This window comes from Drosophila pseudoobscura, chromosome 2 (genome assembly GCF_009870125.1).
Source record: "Drosophila pseudoobscura strain MV-25-SWS-2005 chromosome 2, UCI_Dpse_MV25, whole genome shotgun sequence".
Taxonomy (NCBI): domain Eukaryota; kingdom Metazoa; phylum Arthropoda; class Insecta; order Diptera; family Drosophilidae; genus Drosophila; species Drosophila pseudoobscura.
In genome coordinates, this window is record NC_046679.1 from 5,412,274 (window position 1) to 5,423,974 (window position 11,701).

The window sequence follows — 11,701 nt, forward strand, 5'->3', positions numbered from 1 at the left end:
TTAGGATTGTAATTTGTTAATTCCCAAACAAATTTTAGGAAATATTCGTAAAAATATACAGTAAATATTAGTAAGAACGTTGGACGCTGGACTCGACACGAAGATACCCTGTGCTCAGATTCTTTTTATAGGGATTTAGGTGAAATATCTCTAGACAAACAATCCAAGACGTGGGATTTTTTTTATATATACTTATTTTTTGTATTATTTTTATTTTATTATTTTTTGTTATTCTTTATTATAATTTTTTTTATTATTTATTTTTTATTTTTGTTTATACAATAATATCACTGATACAAATTGTTGTTGTTTGCTGTTGCTGTTAGAGCAATTTTTACAACAATAATAGGAAAAATTATGATATTTACAAAAAGAAATTAATTAATAAAGAATTTGGAGGGTGATATTATTTGGTTCAATTATCTGTCCCGGTTTATAGGGTAGAGCTCCTCATAGATCATCCTGTAGGGCAGGTCGACTGGGTGTATTCTGGCCAGCCTACGGCGGTTTCTGGGTCTCGCAAGACTTTAAAGGAATACTTTTTTAAATAAGAATCCTTTTGGGATTTAAATAGCAGTGGGAGAAAGAGAGAGAGAAACAGAGAGACATCTTTTTCTCTCTTTGAATAAAAGCCAGTCATGGACAAAAATACCAACTCTCAATTGCTAAGCCATACTGGAAGAGAGAGAGCGCTGTATATAAAGGTAGAAATAGTGCGGTCTCTTTGAAAACTCCCCCCCACCTGCTAAGCCACACTGGGAAAGAGAGAGAGTAAGTGCGAGCTACGGGAATATAATTTCTTTGTTTTCTTTGCCTAAAGTCCAGAACGCTTTAAATTTTCGTCACATTTCTCGTATATTTTGCCTTCAAAACTGAACAAATAAAAATACCAAAAATATATTCAAATTACGTGACTTTCATGAGCAAATCACAGCCAAACAAAAAAAAGGTTAGAAAGTGTTCAAGAGCTTTCTTATCGACGGTGTAGCTCCCCCACAACTCCCCCTTCGGTTCTCCTTCTGGGCAAACGATGAGGGAAACATTTGTTCGATGCGTTCTCGCTTGTAGATACAATATCTATAAATCTATAATTAGAGGTGTTTTTTTTTCATGTTTTACGTTCTTTTTTTTTGTTGGTTGTGACAAAAGTTTTCACCCTGTTTGTTGCTGGAATGATTCCCTTGTTGGTGGTTGATGGTTTCCTGACTTTTGTTCGATCTGTATCTATCCGTATCTGTATCTTTATCCCCATTGTATCTTTGTCAGGGAATGCCCCTTAAATATGATGCCACTGCAGTGGCAAAGCCTCATTACCGATCAAGTGGCTCCTCGATGCACAACGTGATGCAAACGATTTGAAAATTTCAATAAATAAATAAATTATAAAAAATAAAAAAATATAAATATTCTAAAAATAATAAATAAAAATACAAAAAATATAAATATTATAAAAATAAATATTTATATAAAAATAAACATTTATAAAAAAACCACAAAAATAAAAAAATTAATAATAAAAAAAAATAATTAAAAGTAAATAAATATAAATAATTCAAAACAAATATTGTGACCCAAAATAAGAGAAGATTTCTTCGGGTAAGATATAGAAAATTTCGGAAAAAGTGAAAATTGAAAAAAGAAGAAAACTAATTGATTTGTTTATGAATGGCGGGCATCGGTATTTTCCTGGCCACAAGCCAAGTGTTCTTTTCTTTTCCTTTTTGGAATTTTCAATCTAAATTTCTTTCCCCCTCAAGAGAGAGGGAGAGAACCTTGATCTTGTCCGGCCACAGCAGGGGCCATGTGCAAGGCTTTATAAATCATGAAACAAAATGTGTTTTCTATCCGTCTAATCGTATGTATCTCTGAGTAATTTTGGTGGTTATTTCTGGGCCGCCCACCGTCGAAAAAGTTGTGCCCAAAGATGAGTCATTGTTAACCCTCGACCCCGAATCCTGTCCACCCTGTTTTTCAATTTGAATTTGAATTTCCCTCCCTGCCTCAACAAACAAAGCGTTAAGCGACGATGGACTCCACAGACAACAAAAATCGATAAGCGCTAAAGTTCTCATTTTCATTGGACTTTAATTTTTATCATCGCACCCCGCCACCGCCCCCTCACCAGCACCACCCCCTATGCCCAGGAGGTGACATAATATTGTGTCCCCAACAAGGCTGTTGTTTTAAGAGAGACAAAAGCTGTGGAGAAAGAGAGAAAAAAAAGGGAGAGTGGCAGCCGTCGAGCTGTCGCCGGACCCCCCCCCCATCCTTGGGGGAGGTCGTGTGCGTGCTCTTTTTACGACTTTCTTGGCGCCAATCCCCGACCCGAAAATCGAATAGACGATGAGCCATCAGGAATTAGAAATGTTTTTGGCATTGACAATGGGATTTGCAGTGTGGGATTTTGTGGGGAATAATAGGCCAGGATATCCTTTTGGATTTCCTCCTTCAAATATGGGGAATAATAGGCGCAGAAATGTGGATATCCTTGGGAATCTCCTCCTTCAAATATGAGGAATAATAGGCCTAGAAATATTGATATCCTGTGGAATTCCCTCCTTCAAAAATGGGGAATAATAGGCCCAGAAATGTGGATATCCTTTTGGAATTTCCCCCTTCAAATATGAGGAATAAGAGGCCTAGAAATATGGATATCCTTTTGGAATTTCCTCCTTCAAATATAAGGAATGAAAGGCCCAGAAATATGGATAACCTTTTGAAATTTCCAAGCCTACTATTGTTCCATTTCTGAATAGATTTTGGAGCTCTCAAGCAACCCTTTCTAAACGCCTGTCTCCGGTCCGCCTGACACAACAAATCCCGAACCCCGAGGGAGCTCTACAATCTACAATCTACGCACGTGATTTCCAAATTTTCGTCAGCTTTCTTTTTGATGATGAACCTGGCTCAAAGGCCCACAAATTTGGGCAAACAGAACGGAGCCGTGGTGCTGGAGGTCGTGAAGGTGCTGGGCCGTCCCGTCACCATCGCGGAGGTGGCCCAGCGGGTGTCGACGGTGTACAAGCTGCCGCTGGACCTCATCCAGCCCGTGGTGGCCTATGTGCTTCGAGCGGGCGAGGCCAGCGGGTTCTTCGAGTGCCACTTGGGCTGCTACTCGCCGGTGCCCAGCGTCGTGGAGCAACTGCGTCAGGACATTGATGAGTATGCGGCCAAAATACTTGCCGGGGGCAAGACCGAGATCTCCCCGCTGATGCGGAAGCTCCAGCGGTTGGACAAGACCGCACTGATCCCCGGAAGCAGACTTCGTCTGGTGTACCTGCACGATGCGGTACATCCAAAGTGGATATCAGTCGACGATAATGAATGAGAAGAGTCACAAAATAAACCGAAATTTAATCCCATTCGAGGCTTGGAAAATGGGGCAATGACTCGTCCTTGTTTTGTGGGGCTATTGTCCTTTGTGTGCACGGGACATTCACATGCCACGTTCCACATTCAACACTCAACAAACACTCACAAAGAACAAACAGCTGCGGTTTGCAGGCAAAATACTACTCCACTTTACAGTGCCCCATCTAGGTGCCCGCTCCCCCCCTGGGTCCTGTGTCCATTGTCGGGTTGTTGCCTGTCTAGAAACCAAAGGAAAAGTTCAGACTCGAGCTGCAGCGTTTTACCGGCTCATTTGCCTTTGGCTTCTGTCTGGTTCACTTGTCATTGGGCTCTCCAAAAGATACCCTACAGCGGGGAGTGTGCCAGCGAAGGATTGCCTGAAATATACAACCAGGATAGCCTTTACCGGTTTATGGTCTCCCTCCCACGTGGCCTGGAATCGGCAAGAGTTCCTCAGATCATCCCTGTTCAGGGAGAATACTCTTCCAGGCGATGCTCGTTAGGTTCTCCACTCCTGCAGGCCGCTCAAATGCGACGAGTACATCTTCGTCTCGTTTCCAACTGCTTTTATTCCTCGCAAACAAAATGCATGCCTTGTGCCTTACCGAGATTGAACGTTGAGTCTGTTAAGGGTGGTTTTTTGGTGTTCGTTAAAGGGTATTTGAGGGGTTCGTTGTGGACCTCCTTCAGTACTTCCAGCACTTCCTTAATGGCAGCCCAGAGTTCTTTCCTCTCTGCTCTTTTCTGCTGTGCCTTGTTTACGGGTTTATTGTCGTCCCCTGACCCCTCGTCGTCATCTCATTATCGTGGCTTTTTGCATACGAGTGTTTTATGGTCTCTGCTCTGATTTAATTAATTGAAGAATAATGTTCTCAACGAAATCAGAAACACAAATCATCCATACGAAGGCAAAACCCCAGAGAAAAAAGCTCTGTAAAATGATGACAAAGACAAAAGTTGACTAAGAAATCTTTTTGTTCCGAGAGAGAGAGAAAGAGAGATACAGATGTGACATTGAAGGATAGAGAGAAAGAGAGAGCGATGTGGGGCGGGGGGTATGCATTCATTTCTGAGAATTTTTCAAAAGTAAAACGTGGACTTTGTTTACGTTTTTTATAAGGAAGTAGCATCCTGATGAGGGTTCGTTGACTGCCAATCAGGTCGGGATATACTCCAGCCAATGAAGGGTATAGCCAGCGTTTTTTGGGAGAGAAAAAGGTCAACCACCGAAGGATAACCACAGTTTACAGGGAGATGCCCTATGACACGGAGTCCAGCCAATCAATGACTCAAACTGGCACTCGAAAAGGGAATCATCTGAGCCCTTTTGGGATAGCCTTCGCCTCAGCGCGCAGTCGGTCCCCAGAAGCCGAAAACCTGCACAAAAATCTATGGTACTTCATCTGACCTTAGACCTGTGGAACACTACTTTTTCCAGGAAATGTCAAGGGCAGATATTTTCAAACACTAATTTGACTCTAAAATCGGAGAGAAGATAGAAAGAGAGATAAATATTTCGGTAGCTTTAAGCCAAATTGAAGGGTAGAAACAAATGGAGAACTTATTTTGAGCAATGCTTGAGATCTACGCTCCGTATTCAGACACAATTCGTTTTAAGCAAGTTTTTCAATCAAACGTAAGATCTGTTTTCTATACTGTTTTTCCATAATAAACCTCGAACACCGCTCTCTCCGCCTCTCGATTGCAGAATGAGCCGCCAACATCAGCGGCACCATCAAACGCAGCAGCAGCAACAGCTGCAGCAGCAACAACAGCAACAGCAACAACAGCTGACAGTGCAACAGCAGCAGCAGCAACAGCTGCTGATGGCCGAACATGCGGCGGCTGCCGAGGCCGCGGAGCTGTTCGATCTGCTCTGCGTGGCCACGACAATGCGACAGATCCTGGCCCTCCATCGGACCATGTGCGAGGCGGTGGGCCTGCGGCCGTCGCCCCTCAACGACTACTACCCGAAGCTGAAGGCCAAGGTGCGCTCGTGGAAGGCCGCGGCGCTGTGGAAGAAGTTTGACGCCCGGGCCGCCCATCGGGTGTACGGCAAGGGCACGGCCTGCGCGGGCACCCGCGTCCTGGTGATCGGGGCCGGACCGTGCGGCCTGCGGACGGCCATCGAGGCGCAGCTGCTGGGCGCCAAGGTTGTGGTGCTGGAGAAGCGCGACCGGATCAGCCGCAACAATGTGCTGCACCTGTGGCCCTTCGTGATCACGGATCTGCGGAATCTCGGGGCCAAGAAGTTCTACGGCAAGTTCTGTGCGGGGTCCATCGACCACATCTCCATACGGCAGCTGCAGTGCATGCTGCTGAAGGTGGCCCTGCTGCTGGGCGTCGAGATCCACGAGGGCGTCAGCTTCGAGCACGCCCTGGAGCCCGGCGGCGATGCCGTCGGCTGGCGGGCGGCCGTGACGCCCGCCGACCATCCCGTGTCGCACTACGAGTTCGATGTCCTGATCGGGGCGGACGGCAAGCGGAACATGCTCGACTTTCGGCGGAAGGAGTTTCGCGGCAAGCTGGCCATCGCCATCACGGCCAATTTCGTCAACAAGAAGACGGAGGCGGAGGCCAAGGTGGAGGAGATCAGCGGCGTGGCCTTCATCTTCAACCAGGCCTTCTTCAAGGAGCTGTACGGCAAGACGGGCATCGACCTGGAGAACATCGTCTACTACAAGGACGAGACGCACTACTTTGTGATGACCGCCAAGAAGCACAGCCTGATCGACAAGGGCGTCATCATCGAGGACATGGCCGATCCCGCCGAGCTGCTCGCCGGCCCCAACGTCGACACCCAGAAGCTGCACGACTATGCCCGCGAGGCGGCCGAGTTCTCCACCCAATACCAGATGCCCAACCTGGAGTTTGCCGTCAATCATTACGGCAAACCGGACGTGGCCATGTTCGACTTCACGTCGATGTTCGCCGCCGAGATGTCCTGCCGCGTCATCGTCCGCAAGGGCTGCCGCCTGCTGCAGTGCCTGGTCGGCGACAGCCTCCTGGAGCCCTTCTGGCCCACCGGCTCGGGCTGTGCCCGCGGCTTTCTCTCCAGCATGGACGCCGCCTATGCCATCAAGCTCTGGTCGAATCCACAGAACAGCACCTTGGGGGTGCTGGCGCAGCGCGAGAGCATCTACCGGCTGCTCAATCAGACCACGCCGGACACGCTGCAGCGGGACATTAGCGCCTACACCGTGGATCCGGCCACACGCTATCCGAACCTCAATCGGGAGTCGGTCAACAGTTGGCAGGTCAAGCATCTGATCGACACCGATGACCCGTCGGTGCTGGAGCAGACCTTCATGGACACGCAGCATGCCGGCCCGCATGTGGAGACGCCTGGCAGGCGGAAGCGACGCAGCGGTGGTGAGTCTTGAGACAGGCATACCCTTGAGCACCTTCTAAGGCGAATAATCTTTCCATTCCGCACAGATTCGATGCCCCAGGGCGCTTCGCTGCTCCGATGGATCGCTGCCCAGCTGCATTCGCATCAATTTGTGCCTGAGCTCAAGGAGCCATCCGATGTGCTGCGCAATGGACGTGTACTCTGTGGCCTAATCAGTCGGTAAGCTTTTCTTCGAAGGGTACTCCTTCCACCACTAATCCTTTGCTTTCTGTATTAGATATCGCCCCGATCTAATCGAATTCGCGGTCACCAAGGACATGAGTCCCTTGGAGTGCAACGAGCTGGCCTTTGCCGTCCTGGAGCGAGAGCTGGGCGTTAAGCGGATCATGAGTGCCAAGCAATCGCTCGAGCTGACGGACATCGAGTCTAGGATCTGGCTCAACTATCTGGATCAGATCTGTGAGCTGTTCCGCGGCGAGATACCGCACATCAAGCATCCGAAGATGGACTTTAGCGATCTGCGGCAAAAGCACCGCATCAATCACACGCATGCCCCGCCGGACTTCTCCAAGCTGCTGCAGATGAAGCCCAAGGCCAAGTCGCCCATGCAGGATGCCGTCGATGTGCCCACGACGGTCCAGCGACGCTCGGTGCTCGAGGAGGAGCGGGCCAAGCGGCAGCGGCGCCACGAACAGCTGTTGAACAGCGGCGGCGCAGGGACAGGCACTGCCGGAGCAGCCGGAGGAGGATCTGGCGTCGGCGGCGCCACTGCAGGAGGAGGCAATCTCCACCACGTGGGTGTGTTGATAACCATTATACATCGTGATCTCACAGACAAATAATGATCTCAGAGTGGGCTGCTGTATTTTGCTGCTGCTTTTTTTGTAATAAAATTCGATTATAAAGTGGTGTATCTCCCCCTCTGGTTCATTATTTTGTACATACCCCGATTCTCCCGGCTCTATATCATCCCCCTCTCTCTCTCTGTCTTTCAGGGCAAAATGATACGCCCCGTCGTTCGAAGAAGCGTCGCCAGACGTCCGACAAAACGGCCAATATTGTGAGTAGATGCTGGAGATTAATTAAATCATGGATTGGTTGGGTAGAGAATGTACAATCTGGTTGAAAAGTGACTGGGGAAATGGTCACTTTTCGGCCAGATTTACAAGATATTTTCATATACATATATATCAAAGATTGATTTGTAAAACATTCCATACAAATTGTAACATAAATAATCATATCCATTGAAAACCGAAACATAAACCAACAAGAGAATAATCTGTTCCCAAAGGTTCAGCTAATACTGAGAACAGCTCTCTGTCATGAACTCTCGACCGCCATAAGTGCATTCGAATCATCCATCAATGAGGTCAGTTCGATCAGTGTCCAAGTGGTGTCCAGTCCGCCCCTCCACCTCTATGTAACCCCCCACCCACCCCCAACCCCCTACTAATACCTCAAGTAGCTCTTAGTCTTAGTCTCTACCGTTTTGTGTCTGTTTCATGCAATCAATCACACACCACACACACACATATCCCGTTCCGTATCCGTATCCTCAACGTACCCTGAATCCGGCTCTGAATCCGATTCTATATGTCTATATGACGCGCAGGAGGAGCGCCAGCAGCGCCTGCAAGACATCGAAGAGAACCGACAGGAGCGGATGAGCAAGCGACGGCAGCAGCGCTACCATCAGACGCAGAACTTCTACAAGAGCCTGCAGCTGCTGCAGGCCGGCAAGCTGCTGAGGGAGGGCGAGGATGGTGTCGCCGAGGACGGCAGCCCCTTCGAGGACTACTCGATATTCCTCTACAGGCAGCAGGCGCCCATTTTCAATGATCGCGTCAAGGATCTCGAACGGAAGCTACTGTTCCCCGTAAGCCGGTGCTCCTGCTCTCCCGCTCTCCTGCTGCACGCCGCCTGATCTCTTTTCGTCTCTCAATATACAAGAGAAAACTAACCGCTTCCCCGTTAACTTTTCGCCCAAAATATGTGACTACCAGCAAAAGGTTGTTTTCCAACTGATTTAAATGTGGTTCGGCGATCCCTGCGGGATCCTGTTTAAGAGAATGCTGCGCTGCGCTCCGCTCTAATATTTGTTGTTTTTTAACCTACACTCAGAGGAAATAGCACTGAAAATTAAATATTTGCAAGTAGATTATTTAAATTAATGCCAAATCTTGAAACGGGAGTGGAAATTGTAAAAAGGAATTGTTTTCACTTACATTCCGACATTGAAATGGAAAAAATTGATTGAGATATGTTTTTTATATTTTAATTTAATATATTTCATGTTTAAATTAAATTTTTCAATATATTTAATTTCAATTAAAGAGAAATTAAAAAAAAGAGATGGGAATATTGTAAAAAGAAATTATTTTCCCTTAATTTCTGGCATTAATATGAAAATAATTGATTGAAATATATTTAATATTTTAATTAAATATATTTCATGTTTAATTTTGATATATTTAATATTTAAATTAAATATATTTCTGATCTAAAATAAATATATTTTAATTAAATAAAAAGACTTTGGAATACATTTGTGCTTAAATCTATAAATGTTCACTAATTTCTTACTTAAAAATCGAATATTTAATTTAAATATAAGAGGCATTCCGTTTTACTAAGCCATTTTTCTCTGAGTGTAGCCAGATGCTCGTACTAATTGTAGTCCCTAGGCTAGGCTAAGTCTCTAACTAGTGTTAAACCGAGAGAAAATAGTTTTCGTTTTGAGTTTTGATGATCGTTTTGTTGTTGTTTGTTTTTGGTTCCGTTCTTTGGTTCTGTTGTTCTGCCGACCTTAAATATCTATATATCTAAACCATTTTGATTTCTCCAACCCACTCCCGAACCGATCCTAATACTCCCCCCCACCCTCTCCCCAAAAAACCAAAAAGGATCGCGAACGCGGGGACATACCCTCGGCCCTGCCGCGCAGCGCTGCCGATGAACAATTCAGCGATCGGATCAAGAGCATGGAGCAACGTATGACGGGACGCGGCGGCCTGGGCGGCGACAAGAAGCCCAAGGATCTGATGCGGGCCATCGGCAAGATCGACTCGACCGACTGGAATGTGCGCGAGATCGAAAAGAAGATCGAACTGTCCAAGAAGACGGAGATCCACGGGCCCAAGGGCCGCGAGAAGGTGCCCAAGTGGAGCAAGGAGCAGTTCCAGGCCCGCCAGCACAAGATGTCCAAGCCGCAGCGGCAGGACTCGCGCGAGGCCGAGAAGTTCAAGGAAATCGATCAGACAATCAAGAACCTGGACAAACAGCTGAAGGAGGGCCACAATCTGGACGTGGGCGAGCGGGGACGCAACAAGGTGGCCTCCATAGCTGGCCAATTTGTGCGCAAGGACGATGCCAATTCGGACGAGGCCACCACCACCGTCCTCCAGTCCAATACAGTCATACCCAAATCTGTGAGTAGTTTACCGTGTTTTCCCTCTTCGGTTTTCCCCACTCTTTCTTCTTTTTTGTTTGATTTTTCTTTGATTTTTGTGGCTTTTTTGTGGTTCTGTGCTGCTGCAGTTGTTTTAGTGGTTGTAGGGGATGATCCCCAATGCCTCCAGTAACCCCAGTAATCCCATATCCTATGCCAAAGTCTAAACAATTACCAAGATGTGGCATGAGGCGCCAGGCAACGTACGAGTTTATGGTGTATATTGCGCCTCGCCAAAGACTGTGTATGATGTTGTTGGATTCTGTGGACCGACTCCTCAAAAGAGGTGCCACATCTTGATCTTTGCCTATCCCCTGTCCCCTATTCCCACTCCCATTCCTTTGTTGCTGTTGCTGTTGCTGATGTTAGTTGTTAGGCGCTTCCGCATCTCTCACCGACGACACACACTCATTTCATAAGATACATTTAACATCCATCGCAAAGCAATGCAAAACTAACCTCAATGAATGTTTAACTGTTGATCTGTTGACCTGTTTGTCCATGGATCACACCCCTTCTAATGCTCTCCTCCGTTCTTCCCCATAGAGCTCTAAGGTGGCGCTGGCCTTCAAGAAGCAGGCCGCCTCGGAGAAGTGCCGCTTCTGCAAGCAGACTGTCTACCTCATGGAGAAGACCACTGTGGAGGGTCTGGTGTTGCATCGCAATTGTCTCAAGTGCCATCACTGCCACACGAATCTGCGGCTGGGCGGCTATGCCTTCGATCGTGACGATCCCCAGGGCCGCTTCTACTGCACCCAGCACTTCCGGCTGCCGTCCAAGCCACTGCCGCAGCGCAGCAACAAGGCCAGAGTGAGTAACGCCGCCAAATGTCCGTCTCTAGAGTGCTTTGTTAATGTTTATCCTTGGCAGAAATCCGCTGCTGCTGCTGCTGTCCAGGCTGCTGCCTCGCCTGCGGCCCGAGCTGCTGCAACAGTGGAACGAATGGACACCAACCAGGAGGAGGCGGATCAGGCAGCGGCCAGGGACCAAGTGGACTTGCTGGAGACGACAATCCCCGCGGATGCCTTGTCCGACGACGAGGCCAATGTGATCGATGAGCACGAGTGGTCGGGCCGCAATTTCCTGCCCGAATCGAACAACGACTCACAGTCGGAGCTGTCCAGCTCGGACGAATCGGACACGGAGTCCGATTCGGAGATATTCGAGGAGGCGGACGACTCGCCATTCGGGGCACAGACCCTCCAGCTGGCCTCCGACTGGATTGGCAAGCAGTACTGCGGCGAAAGCGACGATACGACGGACTCTTACGACTCCAGTGATGGTATTGCGGGTACGCAGGAGGCGAGGTTGCTGCCTGGAGGATGCCTAACGTTTTGCATCTGTTTGTGTGTGTTTCAGATGATGGCAAGGACGACACCGAGGGCGAGGACTTCAAGAAGGCCCGGGAGCTGCGACGCGAGGAGGTACGCCTACAGCCGCTGCCCGCCAATCTGCCCACGGACACGGAGACCGAGGTGAGGCCCCTACACGCCGTTACGGCCATTGGTTGTGGGAAGAGACTAACCTGTTGATCATTATTCTCATTT

General features: G+C 48.0%; 2 protein-coding genes and 1 long non-coding RNA gene across 18 annotated transcripts in view; 2 read left to right on the forward strand and 1 right to left on the reverse strand.

Moving 5' to 3' along the window:
• The window catches only part of Mical (Molecule interacting with CasL), a 51,556-nt gene that overhangs the window by 25,315 nt on the left and 14,540 nt on the right, over window positions 1-11,701 (forward strand). For 9 of the 16 annotated variants that reach the window (XR_004468499.1, XR_004468500.1, XM_033376981.1 and 6 more), the window contains exons 5-13: window positions 5,060-6,723; window positions 6,790-6,922; window positions 6,981-7,501; window positions 7,699-7,763; window positions 8,319-8,582; window positions 9,610-10,134; window positions 10,701-10,964; window positions 11,025-11,445; window positions 11,514-11,629. Coding sequence is in view for 14 of the 16 variants with exons in the window: in XM_033376981.1 (XP_033232872.1) it covers window positions 5,061-6,723; window positions 6,790-6,922; window positions 6,981-7,501; window positions 7,699-7,763; window positions 8,319-8,582; window positions 9,610-10,134; window positions 10,701-10,964; window positions 11,025-11,445; window positions 11,514-11,629 (3,972 nt within the window). In the remaining 2 variants the exon portion in view is untranslated. Of the gene's footprint in view, window positions 1-1,529; window positions 1,597-4,853; window positions 4,988-5,059; window positions 6,724-6,789; window positions 6,923-6,980; window positions 7,502-7,698; window positions 7,764-7,997; window positions 8,175-8,318; window positions 8,583-9,609; window positions 10,135-10,700; window positions 10,965-11,024; window positions 11,446-11,513; window positions 11,630-11,701 lie in introns of those variants that run through there. The other 7 variants (XM_033376972.1, XM_033376975.1, XM_033376971.1 and 4 more) reach the window with 6 other exon arrangements.
• LOC4800780 (uncharacterized) lies at window positions 2,771-3,389 on the forward strand. Its single transcript, XM_001357958.4, has one exon. The coding sequence runs from the start codon at window positions 2,894-2,896 to the stop codon at window positions 3,326-3,328; it is 435 nt and encodes a 144-aa protein (XP_001357995.4). The 5' UTR covers window positions 2,771-2,893; the 3' UTR covers window positions 3,329-3,389.
• Window positions 3,901-4,575, reverse strand: LOC26533318 (uncharacterized). Its single transcript, XR_001451581.2, has 2 exons — window positions 4,460-4,575; window positions 3,901-4,282 (listed from the first exon to the last, which is right to left on the reverse strand). It is a non-coding gene; the product is annotated as an uncharacterized lncRNA (long non-coding RNA).

What these genes read in the sequence shown, in the direction of transcription:
- LOC4800780 (XM_001357958.4), top strand. Translation starts at nt 2,894, where the DNA reads ATGATGAACCTGGCTCAAAGGCCCACAAATTTGGGCAAACAGAACGGA.